The sequence below is a fragment of the Gymnogyps californianus genome, chromosome 2 (assembly GCF_018139145.2).
Source record: "Gymnogyps californianus isolate 813 chromosome 2, ASM1813914v2, whole genome shotgun sequence".
Classification (NCBI taxonomy): Eukaryota; Metazoa; Chordata; class Aves; order Accipitriformes; family Cathartidae; genus Gymnogyps; species Gymnogyps californianus.
Window position 1 is genome coordinate 28,047,197 of NC_059472.1, and position 22,233 is coordinate 28,069,429.

The 22,233-nt window shown below is 38.7% G+C and overlaps 1 protein-coding gene across 1 annotated transcript; it reads right to left on the minus strand.

Annotated features, from left to right (window-relative positions):
- Positions 1 to 710: 710 nt before the first annotated feature.
- Positions 711 to 21,962, minus strand: RIPK2 (receptor interacting serine/threonine kinase 2). Its single transcript, XM_050892008.1, has 11 exons — positions 21,775 to 21,962; positions 18,127 to 18,280; positions 16,798 to 16,953; positions 14,335 to 14,492; positions 11,076 to 11,125; positions 10,566 to 10,727; positions 7,272 to 7,357; positions 6,977 to 7,066; positions 6,251 to 6,356; positions 2,539 to 2,718; positions 711 to 1,316 (listed from the first exon to the last, which is right to left on the minus strand). Exons 1-11 carry the CDS (start codon positions 21,960 to 21,962, stop codon positions 991 to 993), a joined length of 1,656 nt encoding a protein of 551 aa, XP_050747965.1. The 3' UTR covers positions 711 to 990.
- Between the last annotated feature and the right edge of the window lie 271 nt (positions 21,963 to 22,233).

Here is a 22,233-nt window from a genome sequence, read left to right on the forward strand (position 1 = left end):
CAGGAGAGACCCATGCACATCAATTCCAGCCTGGCAGGGCAGTGCATGCTTGATCTTTGTGCAGACCCAGACTACTGTTCATCTTCTAAAAATACTAAAAATAAAATTGAATTAAAAGTTTGATCCAGCAACATGAGATGAGAAGTATTTATGGCAGATGACAAAGGTAAGGGAGGCATTAACTAAGGAAATGTAAAAGAGATATTAACTGAGGGTTCCCTTGGATAAGCTGTATGTGGATCTCATTATACTACGATTTCAAGAGGAGTTTAAGTGGGTGTAACCAAATAATGTAAAAGGCTATAACTGCACCCTTTCTAACGTATCAGTTCTTAGCAGAACAAAGATGAACAGCACAACGTCCTTCTTACCCTCGGGCTCCTTTTTGGACTGACCTTCTTATGCAGTGGTCTGAAGCGCTTGCCCTGGCAACAAAATGGGAAAACAACAAAAAACATAATAAAATATCCTGTAAAAATGCAATGTAAACTTCCTCCCACCTACCGCTCTGCTCCGGTATCTCAGGAGAAGTAACCAGTATGGCTGAAAGAAGAAAATTTATTATACACACAGCACACAAGCCCCAAAGTAGATCACCTAGATTTTTTTCCTCCTTTATGGGAAAGACCAGATGGAGGGAGAAAAACCAATACTCCAAGTTGAGATGGGTTGTCTCAATCCTGTAAGGTGAAAGGAAAGGATACAGAAAATATGCAAAACAGGGAACATTTAATGGTTTTTCTTTGTCATGTATAAACAAAATACTTTTATGAATCGAGTCAACAAGTGTCAAGTGTTTGGCTTTATGACTGCACTCCAACTGATTAATTGGTAACTCACCAAATGCAGTCTAGATGAACTCAGTGTCATTTCTGAGACTCTACAAAGGCATAGTAAAGACAAAGCAGTACATATATAAAACTACTATATATAGAAACAAGAACTGTGTTGTAAGAAATATTCACATGGTTTCATATAGAAAGAATAAATTTAAAGATGCAGTCTTAGAGAATTAGGTACAATGTCTGGATAAGGTTGAAGTCCTAGCTGTTTGTTATCTTTCAACTTTTGTATTATAATTCTGGCAAATTCCTCTCCTTGGCTATCTGAGGTATCAAGCAGTTGTCGGACTTTGGATGTCCTTGTAGGTTTCGTGCTTATAAGTTCATAGTCTTCTTTCATGAGTAAAAATCTTGATAGAAGAGCATCCAGTGACTGATTCAAACATGCTTCAGTCATCTGATCAATAATTTCTTCTCTTTTACTTTGGATCCATTGATGAGCTACATTCTGTTGTATGGTTTCCAAAACAAAATCTGAGATTGGAGAGGATGAAAAAAAAAAAATTAGTATTGTAACTGTCTGTAGTGCCATAGAACAAAGAACAAGGTGAGAAAGAGCTGTTTAAAACTTGTTTTTGGTTAGAAATACACTAGACTACTAAACATGCTTTTAATATTTCACTGTTGTATTCCACATTTAAAATGTTTCAATTTGTCAAATTTGGTGATTAGACTATTTATTTTATCTGAATCACAGAATAATTTAGGTTGGAAGGAACCCTTAAGGAGGTCACATCTGGTCTAATGGCCTGCTCAAAGCTGGGCCAACTTCAAGGATAACTAAGGTTGCTCAGGGCCTTGTCCAGCTGAATTTTGAGCATCTCCAAGTGATGGGACTTCTACAGCCTCTGTGGGCAACCTATTCCGGTGTTCAACCCGACCTGGTACTGAAAAGAGAGAGGTGGTAACTTCACTTTGCAGTGGGATTTTTATTGACGTTACTTAAAACATCCCTGTAGTTTCCTGTGTATTTTTCTCAAGCTGAGGATTCACACAGTGAAAAGGTGCAGATTCTCATATTTCCAGAACAGGGATGATGCGGTAGATCTTTATCAAGTTGCATGTTATTGTGTGGCCCATAAAAAAAAATCTCTCTGAATAATTCATCATGCATTAAAGTTTCTTTTTGTTATTTTTTTGGAAGCACACTTTTAACAGTTATTTGATGCATAGGAATATCATGCAGCAGGCTCTCAGCTAACACAGAAGATCATGAAAGGTGAGATGGTGACACAGCTGCTGCTTCTTTTTGCCCCACCATTACTAACAGGAAGACTGCCAAGCCTAAAAAGTGGAGAGAAGTGACAGGCAACAAGATAAGTTAAAATTCCAGCTAACTTTTATTCCTGTTCTGCTGAACTCCAGCACTGCTACAGCAGTAGAAGAAAGGAGAAATAATATGAGCAAAGGGAATGGGATAAAGAAGACCCAAGGCAGCAGGAATTAAGTTTGCCTAAATGGAGAGAAAAAAGCTAGGAGCTACAGGTACGTGTACTAGGTTACATTTTACATTGGTTTTACTTACTTTGTAACATATAAGGCTACAAGGGCAGAATTACTTGCATTCTTAATTTGTAGAATGCTTTGTTTTCATTTTACAGATGAACAACAGTTCCAGTTTCCATTTCATACACATATATATTTGATATTAGGACACTTATTGTGGGTCTTGGAATTAAATCAGTGTTTGCTGTACCTGAAGGAATTGGTGATGACCGCAGCATACATGATGCAGAATTTGAGGCGTCTGAAATACTCTTGTCAGATGAGGGAGCATAACTGTATGGATGCACAAGAAGCTTGGCACTCTGAGTTACAGAGATATTTTCATCTGTGCTCTGACTGCTGAGAGAGTGTAGACCCCCAGAATTTCCATCTTAAAAAAAAAAAGGGGGGGGGGGAGTGAGATGTATTACTCCTATGTTCAAATAAAATGCAGCCATCAGAGACTATTTAGAGTAATTCCATAAAACAAGTCATAAACAACCTAAATTCACTTCAAATACATTATTCCTTACACTCAGGTTCAGAGTACCTTTATGTCCCTTATCTTTTATCAGGGCTTGACCATGGGTTTGGGGCTCTTGTTTTATTTTAAAAGAACATTAAGAGAATAAATCCAGTAGATGTGAACTTTAAAAAAAAGCTCTGTTCAACAGAAAATTTTTGTAGGGACTGGAAGAACAAAATAACTCCTTCAAGTGTTTGGAGGGGTAGCTAGGAGTCAGCATGAAAGCCGACTAATTTATTTTGATGAAGTTTGGCAGCGTAACAAAGGTGGAAAGATTGAAAGAAAGTTTCAGGTGGAGGGAAAGAACATGAAGACCAACGGTGACATTCGGTGGGAAGCCAATGGAAGCTTTGGTAGACTGTCAAAACAGCATATGACTTCAAGAAAGCTTCATGTAAACGTTTGCAAAGAAAGGGGAAAAAAAGGGGGTTTATCAGGTGGAAAGCTTAATAGTTTCTATTTTTAGGATTTTTCATGGCAGAAAAAGATGATGGATATGAAAGCAGCAGTAGGAATGACTCAAAGAAGAGACGACAAATAGCTGATGAGAAACCAGTTACAGGGCATATGCCTAATTCTGTATACAGATTTCATTACAGACTTTCAGAGTGTCACTTGATAAAGAGCTTCAGAGATGTTAACTAAGAACCAGAGATGCAGGTGTAAGAATTCAGATGAACATCTAAAGACACAATAAGAACAGGTAGCTCCCTAGACAGCTCAGGATTTATAGATACCCATCCAATGGGGGTATTTGAAGGTGTATTCCTAGATCAGAGTGTTGACCTGTGGAAGAACATGGCTATAAATACAAGGAGCAGGAATAGGAAAATGTGAAAGAAATGACACTCTCATTATTTAAAAAATGGTGGACCAGAACTCATAGTAACTAGCATTTCATTTCATTAAAGAGAGAGAAAGTAAGCTGGGCAGAGCTATATAGTGTGAAGTAGCAGATGTTACCTAATGCATGAATGAGAAAGGATTAGGAGATAACTGGTGTGAGTGAAAGATCGTTTTAGAAAAGGATTTTAAACAGCTCTGCTGGGATAGATTGTTATAGATCTCTAGGCACACACAGATATTTAATAGCATTAGAGACAAAACTACTGGGATTGTACTAGTATGGGAGAATGAACTTCACTAGTGACCATAGCATACAAAATAGAAACATGTTGATGAAATTTGCAGGTGTTATTCAGAAAGAACGGGTTGACTCAGGTTACTCAGAAATAACCTAGCTGACCTAGAAGTAATAGAGCTGACCTGGAGTAATAAAAGTGGGAATTCAGTAGCACAAAACATGAGATCTAGACTTTCTGCTTCAAGCTGGGGTTATTGATTTGGAATTGACATGAGGAAAAAAAAACCCCTAGGTAGATTATTCTATAACGAAGGATCTTGTGAGAAAGGAAAAATAAAATTCTAAGGTATATTAAGTAAAATTCTTATTTCAGGAAGAAAACACTTGTCACACTTCTTTTTTAATACTACGTACAGATGTCTGGTAGCCTTACTTCAATGACTTAAGTTAGAACATGCACAGGGAGGACTAGTAGGATACCAGGAGAATGAGGACTAGTAGGATACCAGGAGAATGAAGAAGCTTATTTTACAAATGGACTTCAAAAGAATGTATCCTGCTTGTCTAGCAAAACAAAGTGTATTAAAGGATTACTTTCTATGTCAGAAATAAAATGGGAAAAGAGGGAAAAGAGCTATTTAAGCTTAAAGCAATGCTCATGAACAAGTGTGTGTATAAGCTGGCTAGGGAAGAAAAATTAAAGAGACTGAAAGTTAGAAGACAGTTCCTAACTCTGAAGGAGCAAGTTTCTGAGAAAATCTTCTAATTGTATTGCTGGAAAAAACAACTCAACTAAAATCTATAGTCATTAACTTCTGCCTTGGTGCCATGCCAAACTCATCTCTTGCCAACAGCTACCTGGGAACAGATTGTCACATGAAACAATTGCATCTAATTTAGACAAAGTAAGAAGAATGTCAGTCTTGCTTTCCATTATAAAACTACCTGATGCAGATATTAGCAAAGTAATAACAAACACTTCTGCTGTAGTACAGTTTTGTAGACACTATTTTCACAGGATTTACAGTATCTGTACATACATGCAACAAAGTCTAAGCAGTGACTCTGTAAAGGACCACCAACTGATCAATCAGATTAATAGTACCACCACAATCTCATCAATGACCTCCACAGGCAGATATGACAATTTTTAACAGGAACCAGCAGCAAGAAGGGCTGACTTTTATCATTATCTTATCTGATTACACTTACAGTCCATGCTCATATTCAATCTAATATTCCATTTTCTAAAATTCATCACAACATTCCTATTAAGCTTCATCACCACAAGTTATTCTTCATCCTTAAGATTTTTATGCTATGTGTATAGATACATGCTTGGGTAGAGGTACAGCCAAACTACACTACATTTGCTTTCTGCCATTTTCCCCTATAACTCAAATTCCTTAAGCTTCCTGTAATTTGTTTTCCCTGGAATTCCTGCTGTATTTATATCTTTCTAGTACATTGAGTACAAGCCCAGAATTGTGGATGTGTTCAAACAGGAGCTGGAAAAGAAACAGCCTGTGCCCTCCTACCTCTACCAGAATATCTCCAGTTTTGCAGCACCTCAGCACACTTTTTGATGCCCTACTTTATAGCAGTGAAGTCAATCGTCTTGTCTACTTTCACACCACTGGTCCCTGCAAAGCCAAAGGATGATCCATTCTTTTGAAATATATGTTTGCATTCTTTCAAGAGAAGAAACTCAAGTGCAGTTTTAGTTTCACAATGTATTGCTATTTTACCTGGGTCCCATTGCATTTTTCTGGCTTCTGATGTCAGCAAAACCTCAAAATTGAGTTTTGTCTGGGAATTTAGCAAACTTTTATTCAGAAAAGGTGACAGCTACAAAAGATCTGTGCAGATACTTTTGCAAGGCATTCTATTTATTAAAGCCATTTTATTTATTGAATCAAAAATGATTGAGAGGTTGGGCTGCATTAGAAACTTTCAGTTTACTCAGCTTTAGGAGTGCCTCAAAGTGTTTAGCATTTTTATCTTTAGAAGTAGTTCACAAATGATTAACTAAACTGCCAAGAGTCTGAAGGGACAAGTAAATGCTATCTCTGCACTCACAACCCTGAATAGGAAAACTGAAGCTGTGAGCTGTGGGGATTTCTCAAGTGACAGGAACAGAAAATCAGAGCTAAAATACTCTATTTTTTTACCCAGAGCACGAGGCTTACAAAACACCTCTCTTTTCTGACATAAACGGAGATCCAACTATGTACTATACAAATGCAATGATACAGTGGGAGTGTAAAGCTGCGAGGGCAACTTAAATTTATGTGAAGTCATTAGTATCTCTACCTGATGAGAGGATATTACACTTGGGAACAGACTTGAGTCTTGATATATCTGGAGAGATGCTCCGAAGGGGAAGTGCATCACATTGTATGGAGCCAGAATATGTTTCCTGAAATGATTCCAGTTGTATAACGAAAATGCACATTAAATAAATACAAAGTTGCAATGATTTACAGAGTACTTTCCCATCACTGTCTTTTCTCTACTATATCTAAATGCTCAATAGATAGCACAATTAAAATACAGTAAAACAGAAGAAATCTATGTAATCCTAATACTTGTGTTTTTCCAAAGCTGACAGCAATTTTGTATAGAAGTTTAATTATTAGTAAGAATCAAAAGAAGCAGCATTAAGAGTCAAAATGTAAAAGCAAATCTATATGGCCCTATATAAGCAAGCTCCGTAGAGGTGTAAGGGAGCAGAAGACAGTCTCTTACAAGTTGCAGACATTGTGTGCTGCATTCCTCCTTGAGGGACTGGCTTTCCCACACTTAGAGGATATACCAAATGTGCCCTTCTTATTTCTGCTTACCCACCCTTTACTATCTTCACCTATGTGGCTATGCTTTTGTTACACCCCACCTCAACTAACGCATTTTACGCCTTTTCTGACTGCATAGGAAAGTAAACTGCAGAACAATTCCCTCTTACTAAGTTAACCCCCCTTTAAAGCTCTCGGGATCTTTAATGATGCCAACATACCAAATGCAATATGTAAAAAAAATTACCTCTTGGGGATTCAGAGGTATATTTAGAGATATCTGCTCCACATCTGCTTTCTTTCTACTCTTGTAAATACATCGTGATTCATATAGTGACTGGAAGAGACATATTTACCTGTATTAAATTTCTGCTATAAGACAAGATGACAGCTCTGTACAAACACATGCTTCAGCCAGATACACATGCTTCAGCCAGATACAAGATTAGATAAATGACAAAGGAGGTTACATTTCTTTTAGCAAGCAAAAGTTACCAACATATTTGACCAACTCATGACTGTAACAAAAGCCACTTACTTACCTTTGATCTCTTTAACAGAATTACTGCTTCCAGCATCGCTATTTCATCAAATGTTCTCAGGACTGGCTCAAGGTCTATTAAGCATGCTAAACAAAGAAAGAGTACTTTGCTGAAGGATTTAAGGTGGACATTAAATTTTCATTTTGCTAAAGCGACTTTCTTACATTTACAAAAGTAATTTGCCTATTGATATATATTAAACTACTTACGCTGCTAAACAGAAGTTTCTTGCTTTCACCTGTTACAAATGCAACAGTTTCACATCACCAAAGCAAACCCTGTCCTGATCTGGCCACCTCAGCACTCTGCATCAAAAGAGATCCAGGAGTGTGCCCGACCGCAAGTCTTGCATTCCTGGAATGGATAGATCGGTGGGTTTGCTATATTTCAAGATAGACCCAACAAGCCTGGTTTGCTAAATGGGACCAAACAGCACAAGACCTCAGAGTGCGCCTCTGTCTTCCCACTCCAGCAGAGGTGTTAGAGATTTGTATGAGAAAAATAAACAAACAACCCCCCACCACAGCAAAACCCAGAACAGATGCTGTGCGGCAGGGCCAGAGAAGATGGTGATAGTCAAGGCACTGACCTATCACATCCAGTGAATCCAAAGGATAGTGTCCTCATGCTCACCAAAGGCAGCAAGTCAGAGGAGCTAAAATCATCTGCTCACATAGGGAGACACACGACAATCTGATAAGCAAGTAACAACCTGTGCTATGCTCCCTTGCTTTCCGATGCTGAAAGGTTTACAAAACTAAGTATTTCAAATTTTGAGATGACTGTGTTATAAAAATGCCTCTGAAACTGTGCTCAAGTACAACAAAACCTGAGGAAAGGATGATGGCGTATCACAATTCTACTGCGTTTCTATGGACTCCACCCATTTGGCAAAACCCATTTACTGTACTAGCAATCCGTCACACTGCATCCTTATTAACATATTTTTATTTTTTACTATAATTTTACCGCAGTTCTCCCATATTAACTTTTTTCCACTAGCATCTTCAAGACATACATTCAATACTGGGATTCTTGTTTTCTTGCATCAGCTAAAACAGAGTTTTACAGGTTTGGCACTCCATTTTCCACACTGAAATACTAGCACTGTTAATTTTTGTTGATTGTAATTAAATTGTAGGTACACATTCCAAGTACATGCAGAAACACGGTGATAAGTAGTCTTTATCCCTTCTTTATAAGGGGAACAGACAGGTTAACGGAGCTTTTCTATTTAAAGTTTATTTAACAAAAAGGAGGTTTGGGTGTTTTGGTTTTTCCTCCCCCTGTGCCATGGTAATTGCAAAATTTCCCAATCAGTGGGCTTTACTTCCTTTAATTTTGCAACAGTTTTGCAACTTCCTCTTTCTTTTTATGATAGTAAAGTAGGGGAAAAAGCAATGCATGTTTTCTTCAAAAGCCATCTTACTACAGACATGGCACTAATAACAGAACCCAAGTTAGCTCACACTTTAGTACATATCCCAGGTAATTATCCCTTCAGTGTGACCATAGACTTTGATTGCTACTTTGTTTTGGTTAACTGACACAGGAAAACAAGAATACATAAGGAAATATCATGATGTGTCTATTCTTTTTGATTAAGAAAATATTATACATAGATATATTTCCTTGCTTGGAAAAAAAAAAATCCACAATTTACAATCATACAAACCAAAGTCATGCCAAAATAACCTGACATTTCAAAATGTTCTTAATGCAAAAATAAGAATGCCTCAAAAAAGGTCATGTAATTCATTTTGGACTGTAAACTGAACATGAAGATGCTATATGTGTTTGGATGTGTCCCCATTTTGTCCTCTGCCAAACTGATGCAAAAGAATGAAGTTATGAACATTTCTTTCTAAGCTATCTATCTGAACAGCAACTTTCTAACACTTTCCAGCTCAAAGGAAGTATGCCTATAAAGGTTTTCAGAATAATAAACAAACTTCTGTTCACCAAAGCTACAAATGAAACATTAAGATTGCGGACCTCTCTACTTGTAACATTAAAAAAAAAACAAACCAAAAACCAAACCCTAAAAACAAAACCCACCAGAACCAACTAAAAAACCCTAGTGTTTCAGATTTGAGTCATTGTATCCTCAGCCTAACCAGTGAGAAACTTAAAATACAGAATTGTTTAAGCCAGAGCTCTTTGTACCGTTCTACATTTGAATAAATTCAGTAACTCTCTTATTCTACATTTTTGCCTCTCCAAGGTGATTCAGCTTTCCCTACAGAATTAGGATCATGTTTTCTAAAGGTGTAGGAAGGAAGTTTTTAAAGCACACACAAATTAAACAAGCACAGCAAGGCAGCTGCAGGAACCACTGTTAGCTTCACCACACTGACATGTGACCACAGGAACACTTGCAAGAGCAAATTTCACAGCTGAAAACAGGTAATCACTTTCTGCCAATTTTGATGGAATTACCTTTACACAATGGTGAAACAAGAACCAAAAGTCACCACAAAATTAAGCATTTTAAGGAGAAATTGTTATGGGGGATAAATTTGGACTCAACATACACCAAGTACGTCGGTTAAGTGCAACAAACATACGTTTGCAAAAATCAAAACAAAACTTTTCCAGTTGACACTATGCCACTCTAATCTCTACAAGCTTGCACTTCAGTCTTATTGTCTAAATTCTGCAATCCACTGTAAAAAAGGCTGAAAGTATCTATATTTGGTCTCATGGAGAAAAAGCTGAACAAGGGAAAGATGGAAAGAGAAAGTTAAGTGCGTGGGTTAAACCAGTTCCTGCTCAGTCTGGGAGGTGGAACAGTCAAAGATAAAGTCTCAGTGAAAAAGATTTATACTGAGATGCAAACACAAGATGAAGTCACTATAGCTTATCTGATGTGCAATTGTTTGTTGGTGTGTTTATCAGCTTGCTCATAAATCCCACAGTACTCATTCTATACTTCACTTTCCCCCCTTCTTAAAAAAAAAAAAGTTCCCTTCAACAATAAACAAAAAAACCCAAGTGCAAGTAGTTAAACAAAACATGCTGCTTTTTTACAGGTAAATTAGAGATGGCAAATGCAAAAGACTCCAGCTAATAACTTGGTTTTATGGCACACACATAGTTCCATTCATAAAAGTTTGTTTACAGACATGGTGGAAGCAGACAAGCACCTTATCACATGCAACAAGACTGAGCACATGTATCTCTTGACTTCTTTACCACTTCCTTTTTGCGACTATAACCTTGCTCTGTAAGTACCATGTTCAACAGAAATCTGGCAATTTAAAAATCTTTTCTCGTTATGCAAAGTAAACTCACTTAAGAACGATGGTCTTTCATCTGGGTTTTGTGCCCATCCACTTCTTATCAACCTTATGATAAGCACTCGATGAGGAATGTCCATTGATAAACTTTCTTCACTTAAGTCTAGTCGCTGTCCTTGTGACACACTATACATTATCTGCAAGGGGTTTATAACTTCTGTCAAAATAGACATCGTGCAGTCATTAGAAATATATGCAATATAAATAGCTTACTATAGGAGGAATAATTTAGTTTTCAGACATAGTATTTATAGTTCACCAAAATAAGGTTATGTTTCTTTTTTTACAAAAAATGTATTTTTAATTTATCAAACAACACTGTAATTTAAAAAAAGCAATACAGAAAAAGGTCTAATTTGCAAAGTAACTTAAAGTGTTCTTCAACAATCTTACAAGTTGAATCATTAAAAAGTAACCCCTAAAATGAAGTCCCCAGGTATCCAGGTCTCAGGTTTAGCCTTTATGTAAGGCTGGAAAAATAAATTAAAGGAAGACATGGCCTTACCTTCAAATGGCTGTTTCCTTGACATCACTTCCCACGTAATAATTGCATAACTGTTTAAAGTATAAAAAATATAGAAGACATTATTTTAGACTACCAACACTTAATAACACAATGTGCTCAGCTTTATGTTTTATTAGAAACATTTCGCTAAAATGATCCTGCATGCACACACAGGACTGACTATGGCTAACTACAACGATGACCTGAATATATGAAAATAGCAGGAATTTTAACCAGTGACTTCAACTAGAACTAGTTAATAATATTAAGTACAGAAAAGGTACATGGCATATAAACTCCTATTGCAAATCTGTATTAGCTCTGCTCTACTAATATGTTGTAAATTATGTACATGTAGTTTAAATCTCAGTATGCAAATTAAAGTGAGCCCCAGAGTCCCAGCTGCTCTGTCCTAACTGCAATACTGTGGCATCTCCCCAATCTGGATCGACACGCTCTGACATTCCCATGGGAAGCAGGGTACCACCAGAGAGGATGGCTTTCACCCACACCTCTATCCCAACACAAGGTCGAAGAGTCAGGTAAGATACGCTCTTGCACCCAGGAAGCACACTCCAGCTTCCCCCACAGACATATATACTTTCAACATATGCAATCTTCTCTATAGGGAGAGATGTCCCTTACATACAGCATTCACTTTGCAAAACAGACTCTCGGGAAGACCACTCTGAACTATAGCTAGGAGACCGAACACACATCTGCTTACTCAAACTGGTGACATTTTTTTCCATTCACATCAACATGAATGGGAAGTGGGTCAGTGAATACAAACCTGCTCCACCTTTAGTAGACTAGTCACTCTTGTCAGTCATCAAGATATATTAAAAAAAGGTAACTTTAAACAACTTTGTAATTTAAATCAGATTAGATGATTTCATTTAAATGAAGCATTGAATTCATTTATGAAAATAATCAATGCAGTTAAAGCAAATAAAAGAAAATAAAATAATGTAAAAAACCCAAATCTGGCTTTCCTATTTAAGAATAGGAATTTGGTGTGAGGAATAACTCTAGTACTTCTAAAGCTAAAATGAGAGAGCAAAAATATTTCACTGCTTAAGAACCTAATTTCCAATGTCAAACGTATCCTTGTAAACTTACCTCTACTCCTTTATGTTTTTAGTAAATCAATTTAAAAATGGATTGAAAAGTTTTTAAAATGTTACTTCAAAAAAATTGAAATGCAATTTCCACTGAAGCAATAAAAATGAAACTATGCAAAGGATTATTTTTTTGCTAAAGAAGAATTACACTTATCAGAATAAATGTTTGCTCAACTACTCAAATAACTGTACACAAAGACAGTATTTTCCTACATCACTAAGAAGTACCAAATTTTGCATACAGGTTACATTTAACTGCCTCTAAGCATTATATCATCTGACAGCTACCAATTAGGAAGAATCAAAAAAATTAAGTAAGAACGAAATAATTGACGCTTAAAATCAATCATTTAAATTGAGCTTTCCTAACTACTTATTCCATTCACATTTTAACATTCATCAATGTTAAAAATTATTCAAGTAACTTTTAATAAAAGCAGTCCTCCCTGTTAGAAAGCCTGCTTTTGATGCATTCCTGAGAAATTAATGCAGGCTGATTTTTTTTGGCATGGCAAATTGTTTCTTTTGTAAAAGTTAATGTTGCTTGACTGTTGTTTAAACGATTTGTTTCTTTAAGAAAGATCCTTCCTCACAAATTAGCTTCAATATCTCAACAACTTTCGGCTGTATCTGCTGTGGTCAATTAATCAGACATCCAGCCTTTCATTCAGTTTGGAATCTCTCTACAATTAACGATTATTTTCTCAATTCTACAACACTGCAGCATACCACTTCCTGCTGATTCCCCTTTACACTATTCACGTTTTCCTTTCTTATTTCTGCTTCATAGCATCTCCTTCTGATCCTGAGCACAGATCTTCCTGTGTGACCTTTCTGGTGGTCATTTCCTTCACTGTCTCTCTACCTTCATGTCTTCCTGCCTTGAACTGCCATCCCTCTTTACAATGTTGTCTCAGTTTCTTTTCTCTCATCTCAAATAATCTCTTTCCTTCCTAATTTATCAGTTTTCTAAGCTCTTCTACTGATATTTTCTCTCTTATTTTCTCCCATTTGGTTGTTATTCCTCTGCACAGATTTTTTTTTCTTTCTAACAAACATTTGTCTTCCTCATCTCCGCTCACTCATTAAGCCACCAGCCACACTTTCAAATCCTCTAAAATCAGAAGCCAGAGGAGATGTCACACTGCTACTTCTTTCCCCATAATATACCATTATTCCTTTTAAATGTCTTCCTAGTCCAGATTTTCTCATCAAAGGGTGAGGAAAGCAGATATGTTACCATCTCTATTCTTTGGACAGGAAATGTCAAGAAACTTCGTGTGCCCCTTAAGGGTAAGAGATAATTAAAAGAAGTCAGTAAGACCCTCTGAGACTGATTCATCTATCACCAAAATACAACCCTGTCAAAGATAGCTGAAGGTAAAGATGGTAGAGTGCAGCAGAGATGGACTTTGTCACAGTGATATACCTCTTTCATGCCTCCTCAGTCTCCATTTACACATGACAATTTCCTCCACGATTGTTCAAGTAATCTTTGAGCTCTCCAAGCCTTTTCAGATTAACTAATTGTAACTCTAATATCCTAAAAGCAATTGCTATTTTGTTATATGGGTCGCCACCACCACTCTACTACTTCCTATTCTATTACTTCTACTACTCAGAACTGACTGACGCATATCTACCTGAACTTTCATAAAGTAAGTTATTCCTTAAGGAGATCTCTCTAAATACTTCAACCCCATTACCCTGTTTTTTCCTAAACCCTTCCCAAAAATATGTTTTCTTCTTTCCCCTGAGTCCATTCTGCAAATTATGTTAATTGATCTGCACAAATTACAAGGGTATGTGCATCGAGTTAATGGTGTGAACAGCTTTTTTCCTTCCCTACTTTGTCTGTATGTGTACACTCATTCATAGAAACCAGTCTCCTCTGTCTGTTTCCATAGTTCTAGCTTAATTTCTGGAGCATTCCACTTGTCACTGTTTCCTAAAGAAACAAGTCATTAAATCCAGCTACCACTCAATTCTTTTTTTCCCAATTCATTTTGCTTATACACGTATGATACTGCTACTACTGAAAATAATAAAATTGCTGAGAATATGTTAAAATCTAAGTTCAGCAAATCAAATATGAATTCAGATTGCAAAGCCCACGTGAGAACAACACGAGTTACCTGTAGATATCGTGTTTTACACTTGCACGGGTTTTCTGACTGGGATTGTAATCTTCAGGTGGCATGTAGATAATTGTCCCTCCTTCTGGCAAAGAGGTTTCACTTCGTGATTGCGACATGGATATGACACGCCATTTTGACATACCAAAATCTGCAATCTGGAAAGGACAAATCAGTTGTTCTGAGAAGAAAAACTGGATTTATCTGCTGACCGTTGTTAGAAATTCCTGAAATATGCCCGAAAGAACCGGTCACTGAAAGTCCTTAACCTGACACACAAAAAGTATGTGGTTGTCCTAGCAACAGGACACAGCAGCTCCAGTTCAGAAAACATTCCCAGGTCATGACTCATGCTATCCCTATAGCACTGCCCTATCCTGTTGTTCTTTTAAGGAAGGACTCATATACTCTATGGCTGGGGAATCCGCTAGAGAAGCCTGTCCCGTATTAAGAAAATCACATTCTCTGGTTAAAAAAAGCAAACAAGAAATCACTGAGTACTTCTAGCTCCCTGGTTGTGAAGAAAGCACAAATTTAGTATAAATCATAATAGCTCTATGTCACTTAGCTTACAGATATCCCAAGACAGTTGCTCTCACAGAAAAATTTTAGGGCACTCCACCTCACCCCCAAAACTATGAAATATTAATCTTGAATTAATAAATTTGATATTCTGAAATTCTGTGCTGCAAAAAGTTGCTGAATATTTTCTTTACTGTGCGCTCTGGAGCCTTGTCTCTTCCTACAGGGTTTACAGTACATCTACATAAAGAATGAATTGGCATCAGTTTACATTCCCAGACATCCATGAGCCAGGGAGCAAGATGTCAGACTAGGTTACAGGTAGGGAGACAAACAGCCAGCAGAATAAGCTTGCTGGCTGAGCTGCAGAGTGTCTGGCATACAAAGGAGAAAGATAAGCAGCCAGCTACGAGCTCTGCACTTGTCCAGCCTTTGTGTAAGAGCAAAAACATTTTCAACAAAGATGCCTGTGTGAGCACTGTGGCAAGTAAGATAACAGAAATAAACTTTCTGGAGAGCATACAGTCAAAATTCACAGTGAAAAATAACCTTTTTTTCTCTACAACTCACTCTCATCAAGCCTTCCTCACTGTAACTGGTTGCGTTATCTCGTTCATTCAGTAGATCAGGGACAGCCAGAAGCACTCTATTACTTTTAAACATATGCAATACTTCTTCTATTTGGCATACATGATAACTTTCCTTGCATTTCCTGCCAGCTGTCCTAATTTAGAGAATCTTGCTTCACTCCAAAAAAACACTTAAAAACCCTACGGACAGTCTTCCAGAGACTCCTTACAGGAGGCAGGACAGGTATGCAAGAGTTAACCTCTTCCCTTCAATTGCTCCAGCAAAGCAACTGTTTAGATGTGGTCAGACAGAGCACCAGACCACATCAATGCTGTTAGGGATTAAAAAAAGAGTGGATAAAAAAATTACTTGGACCAGTTCCCCAATCAGGTTTATCAGGAAGCTCAAGAGATGGCAATATCAGCACAACTGAGTGGGAGGAGGTATGATCTGCTGAGGGTGTGAGCGGAGACAAAGCTGCGTAAGGCGCCTTGCTGCCAAGAAAAATGTCTTTGCAATGGAGAAAGAAGAAATCAGCACTGAATCTTTGATCTTTGCTCAAAGGACTCACAAAAAGATTCATCTCACGGTAACAACTGAAGCATTCACCATTCAAGTATAAATTAAGTGCAAAATATCTCTTATTTCTCATTTACTTGAATAGTATATTCTATCAATTTTAAAAACAGAGGATCTTTTACAAAAAAGACCGCAACTCCTGCAATCATGGAAGCACCTAACCATTTTGTCAAAAGTACTTTTAGTCTCTTTTTCACATCATGGCAGTGATATTTTAAAAGGCAGAATTAAAGTTTTAAACTAACGTTATTTCTCTGTGTATGTTTACTTGCTCTAAGGAGCTTCACAAAAGCCATCTTCCAACATGTTCAGATTTCGCAGTTATGTTTTACATGTTCTTATACTACACTAAAAGAACATATATGTACATATTGCATGATAAATATCAAATGTGGTATTAACATTTGAATTTGACCTACTGTCCTCCAGAACTAATTTGTCTGAGCATCTCAGACAGGAACACTTCCTATTTTCTTCTCAGAAAGGGCCAGATGTAGCTACCCTTGGAAGGCTGCCATACGAGAGTGTCACTGCTATTGAGTATCAGCTACTGTTATAGCAGAAACAGCCTGAATTCTGGCTTTCTGGTCTTTTCAGATGGATCAAATCCACACTTGAGCAAAGCAGAGTTTTCAAAAGAAAAAAGTTCTGTCTGCAAGGATAGAAGAAAATGTCTGGCATACAATTACATCCCCTCTGTGTGGCCACATCCTCACTCTTCCTCTTCTACAATAATTAAAACACTTTCGCTCATTCTGGATGCTGAAGAACATTAGAATTAAATAACTCTACCTTGACATGAAACTCATCATCCAGCAAAATATTCTGGGTTTTCAAGTCATGGTGCAGCAATGGGGGATTCATGTTGTGCAAATAGTTTACTCCCAAAGCAATTTCATAAAGAATGCGGAATCTCAGGCACCAGGGAATGTCAGGATATACATCCTTCTGCCAAGATAAAACCACAAAACCAAAATATAATCCTCTGTTCTTATCTAAAAGCACAACACAAAGACATTTATAATAAGAAAGTGACTTGGACAAGCAGTAATCTTTTAAAACTTACATTACATGAACTCCTTAAAAAATTGTAACTGAGCATTAAGACTGGTTAGTTGTTAAATATATAAATGTTAATCATGCAGTGTTATGTTTTCGTTCTCTAGTATTCACGTAGTAGTTCATGACTGCTATACATGATGTAGGACATTCACTACATTACTCATTCATATGGAAATATGATTTACAGATGAACTCCTGTATGAAACTTGCAACCCACAGATTATGACTACTACATAAAGGAAGGCAAGAGTCATATCTTCAGCTGACATTAGGGAAAAAAAAAAAGCTGTGGTGAAACAAAGCACAAAATACTACCTTTATAAATATTAATACACTAGGAAAAAGGCAGTAAAACTCAACTGAAATCTTAAAAATTACATTGACACTAATGCTTTTATGAAAAACACACAGTTGAGCTCTCTCAGGCACAAGATATATATTGATTAAAGGTACAGAAGAGACTGCAGTGCTGTTGAGACACAACTGCAGTAGCTTTACAGTAGCAACACTGGATGCTCAGACCAAGCCAATGGGAGCAGCTGAGAGTTCAGCAGAGGAGAACTTACTCCTGAGAGTAAGATCTGGTAGAAATATCCATACTTGTTTAGATTAGCAATATCTGACTTCTATAAACTAAAGTAAAAATCTTCAATTTTTTTAATAAAGATTCAAATTCAGGAAAAACTACTCATTTTGTGTGATATTTACATTGGCAATAATTCTGAAACCCAAGCTGAAGTAAGCATAAGTATTTCAGCTTCTAATTAGAGAACAACAAAGATTTTTAAAGTGATTGTATATAATAATTTAACATGAAGCCAGTTATAGGTCACAACATTAAAGGAAAAAGTGTGATAAAACTAAAGTCTGCTGAGTTTGGTTGTCTTTTTGGGATACAGAAAGTCTCTCTGAGCACCAAAAACTACTAGTGATAATGACTGTCCTTTAATTTGAAATATTATTAATAATACACTTTACTATACTACTTCCCTAAGTATGGAAATCACAATCTATTTGAAACAACCAGGGATTGTATTTAAAGACTGTAAGTACACTTACCCCATGTAAAAGCTGGTTTAAAGACCCATTTGTCATGTATTCTGTTACTATCCCCAGAAATTCAGGCTCGTTGCAAATTCCCAAAATTGGCAGAATGTAACTAAACCTGGCTTTGTGTAGTATCTCTGCTTCTTTTAGAAGGTGGTTTCTATCACTTAAAGAAAACAAACAAACAAACAAAAAACATTACCATACCAATACTAGGAAACTCAAAGCAAATGTTGGGTTCACTATATTCTCTTTAAAAAATTATGTACCTATATGCAGTACCACCACCTTTCACCATTTTTTTCCTACTACGCTGTTTTGATAACAAGATACTGTAAGACAAATTGGAATCTGCAAACGTAAATACAAGATAGCTTCCACAGTTTTGTTTTACCACACAAATCTATTTACATCACACATTTCATCCATGTTTCCAGTAAATAAGGATACAGTCAGAACTCCAGCTTTCACCATTCGGTGTAACCATAATGGTAATAACCAGCTACATTTGTCCTATTTTACTGCCCATCTTCAAACCCTGAGTTTTCACTGAGGCCCAATATTAATCTCCTACAGAGCGGAGATTTTAATACTCACAATTCTCCAACCATTTCAATTTAGTGGACAATGTCAGTGGACATTGACATGCACTAAAATAATATGGGTTAAAGGAATGCACCTTCAGTTTCTGAAGGAAAAGGAACAACCAATTATGATTTGTTTTCACTAAATTGTTCCTTCAAATCGAGCCCCTGCTTTGAATCACCCTCTGGAAAAAACATTCCCTGGTTGCACAGGAAGCAGGAAGGGACCAGCCTCATTATGTTTGGACGCCTGAATTTGGCTGTGTGAATGCTCTCTGTTACATCAAACCTCCTCATAAATGTGAATTTGATACAACTTTACAAATTCAGACCTTGCAGCATGTGGATTCGAGAAGCTCAAGTTTTATTTAAGATTGAGTATGCTTCTATCCCTAAAAATGATAAACTATTTGGTATGCCTTATATCTCAAATGTTCTTGAAAGAAATGGGTTTGTTAACAGTGAGGATACTTGGACCATGAAGGATAATTCTAAGAAAAAAAGATTTAGATTTTATACCAGTGGAGACTGGTACAGGTACAAGTATGTGACTAGGATATCCAAATACAGGACTTTTACAGCACATCTAAGACTGATCCTTTGGATGTGAGCCAGACTGATTCAGAAGCAACACAGCTGTGCTGGGGCATGGCTGCGTACAAGCCAGGGCTATGCCCATCACAATTTGCTCAGCATAGCGCCGTGTTAATGTGGCTATACAGCTCCTGGATGAGAGCTGCCTTGTGTCCATCAAGCTCAGGGCACACACTGAAGAGTTCACGTCAGTCTGGACCCATCAATGTAGATCCAGCCCTCACAAAGAAAAGGCTGTCAGAGTATATGGGGAAAAGAGGAAGCCTGGAGAACTAAAGCCTGCTGCTTTTACGACAGGAAAACTTCAAATTTAGATGGATGTGAAATTAAGGGCAATTGTTGGTCCTTATCTATGTGATGGAAAAAGGCTTCTATTATAGAAACTCTAGGAAATGATCAAAGTAAAAAGGCAGCCTTCAAGAAAAGCATGGGACAAAAGACATAACTCCCTCTCTTCCTCCCTTTCTCCAGAAAAGACTAGGTTTGAGAAAGCTAGGGGTTTTCCCAGACTATGAGGCACATCTACATGGGATTCAGCTGTAGCTGGGAAACAAGTTGCAACATATCGAGGTCTATTCGTGTGTCTGTAAGTCACTTCACCTTTGTCTGCTCCATACCAGAAGGGCATTGAGTAATACCTAAAATAGTACAAGCCCATGACAGCTTCCCAACTGGCTTTGCTCTTTGGCTGCTCACACACCAATTTCTGGGATACATAGCGCAGGCTTCCTATTTGGGGAATTAACTGCACCATGAACACTTCCCTTTTCTTGACAGCATTTACAGGATGGCATTTTATGTTACCTACTATACAACCGACAAATCACTTGCTGCAGAGACTCAGGTATAACAGATTTCTTATAGCTTTCGGTTTTCTGATAGCATTTCCAAGCTTTGCATGATGTATGGTAGGTGGCTGAATTATTTTGATTACCTCAGTTGCCCTTTTCATCATAATTTCACGGGTTAGATGTCACACTAATCTAAATTCTTGCAAGGCTAAAAATAATATTTGCTGTTTTCTCCCAACTGATTTCAGAGGATAAACATTGTATTTGTTATTAGCAGGGATTGAAGTAGACATTTAAATTAAAGAAAAAACCGCAACAATAAACTTATCAGAGATCACAATATTCCTGCTTAAAAACATAACTGAGATTCCATTTCATTCTGGCAAGATTTCAGAGATAAAGCCTGTGTATACACACCTGGGGAATAAGAGGTGAGATAGCTTAAAACAACTTATCTTATATTCTAGCATATTGAGTCACAAGACTAGAAGCCTTGTTATTCTGAGTGAAGCTATTCTGCCTAAATGCTGAATACTAGATCACAGAAACCTGAGGCAGTAAAGACTGAAGACACCTAGATAAGACACAAGAGGCAGGTTTACAGTCAGGCAGACTTCAGACAGCCTAAGAAGAGGCAAATTTGCACTGATACGATAAGAAATTGGCACTATAGGGGGTGAATGAGGCAGAGAGGGATGAAAAATTATTACCTGCTGCCCCTTTACATGGAGTGACAGCTCCTGTAATAAACACACTGTCACTTGGGTCCCAGGAACATGGGGAACACAATTGCTACAGGTTGAAGAGCTAATGGAAAATATCAGTTGTACGTGGGGGCCTACAAGACTATTATTTTAAACTAGCTTCTCTCAGTACTGTGAGATCTGTGGGGAGAAAAAAAAAAAATTGTGCATTGTCTCAGAGAAGCTTCCTTTAGGAGCTAGAAGCAATCTCTAGTGGATACAGTAATATATTCCTTATATTCTCTCTGTCTCTCTCTGTAAACAAATCTATAGTAATCACTGGATTTTAATATCCTGCTGATACTTCAGCAAAATGGTTAGCAACCAACAGACCCAGAAAGAAGCCGAACTGTGCACATCCCACCTTGACGAGGAACCAAGGTGCACACTGCAGAAGAAAAAACCTTCAAAAGAGGCAACCTGCTTAGTGTCTCACATGCTGAGACTGAAACCACCCATTTTCAATAACCGAAAGAGAGGAAGCTCCGGGGCTGGTACGTGCTTTCTCATCGCTCGAGCTGAATCACTCTTCGTGGGATCTCCTTTGCCCTTGGATTTAATACAGCGCTGCCTACCAAGACACCCGATCTCTGATCCACCAACCTGAGAAACCCACGCCGGCATCTTCGCCGCCGCAGCTCGACCCACGCCCGGCAGAGCCCGGGCTCCACCACCCGCGGCCGCTTTACTCACCGACGGGACGTACTCACGGAGTGTCCCGGGCAATGGGGGAGCGTGGGACCCCCTTCTTGATTTAGGGTAAAGGCGGGTTCAGCTCGCTCCTTCCCCACGGAGGGCGGCCCTGGGGGGGGGGGGGGGGTGATGGGGGCGGCGCGGCTGCCGGGTGAGGGGGTTCCCCCTCACCCGGCAGCCGCGCCGCCCCCATCACCCCCCCCCCCCCCCCCGCGATGCCCCATCCCGGTGGTCCCCCTCCCCGCCCCCCGTTACCTGTCTAGCAGCGGCCCCTGCAGGCATTTGAGGGCCACCGGGACCCTCCAGTCGGCGTGGCGGGCGGCGGACACGGTACCGTAAGCGCCACGGCTGATAAAACGCAAATCCGGGAGTTTGTTGGAGGGGATGGAAGGAAGGGCGTAGCTGATGGAGCCCGCCCGCTCTCCGCCATCCTCGCCGCTCATCCTCGCACTCCGCCGCCGGGGGCGGCCCCGCCGTTTCTCTGCCCGGCGCAGCGGAGACCGGAGCGCCGCTCCTCTCGCCCTCCTCCCCCGCCTCTCCCCCCACCTCCCGGGCCCGCCTCCTCTCTAGTTCGCCGGCGGCCCGCTCCTCCTTCAGCCCCACCGAGAAGCGACTTGCCCTCCCCGCGGAAAACGGCCTCCCGCGGGTTCCCCGGTCGGAGAAGGCGGAGCCGCCGCGATGAGTCTTGCTGGGAGGAGAAAGCCGGGAGCGAGC

Coding starts and splice junctions, on each gene's coding strand:
- RIPK2 (XM_050892008.1), bottom strand. CDS start 21,962: ATGAGCGGCGAGGATGGCGGAGAGCGGGCGGGCTCCATCAGCTACGCC. Junction 18,281..21,774: donor CAGGGGCCGCTGCTAGACAG/GTAACGGGGGGC, acceptor GTTTTCTTTAAG/TGATAGAAACCACCTTCTAA. Junction 6,357..6,976: donor TACCTCTGAATCCCCAAGAG/GTAATTTTTTTT, acceptor GAATCATTTCAG/GAAACATATTCTGGCTCCAT.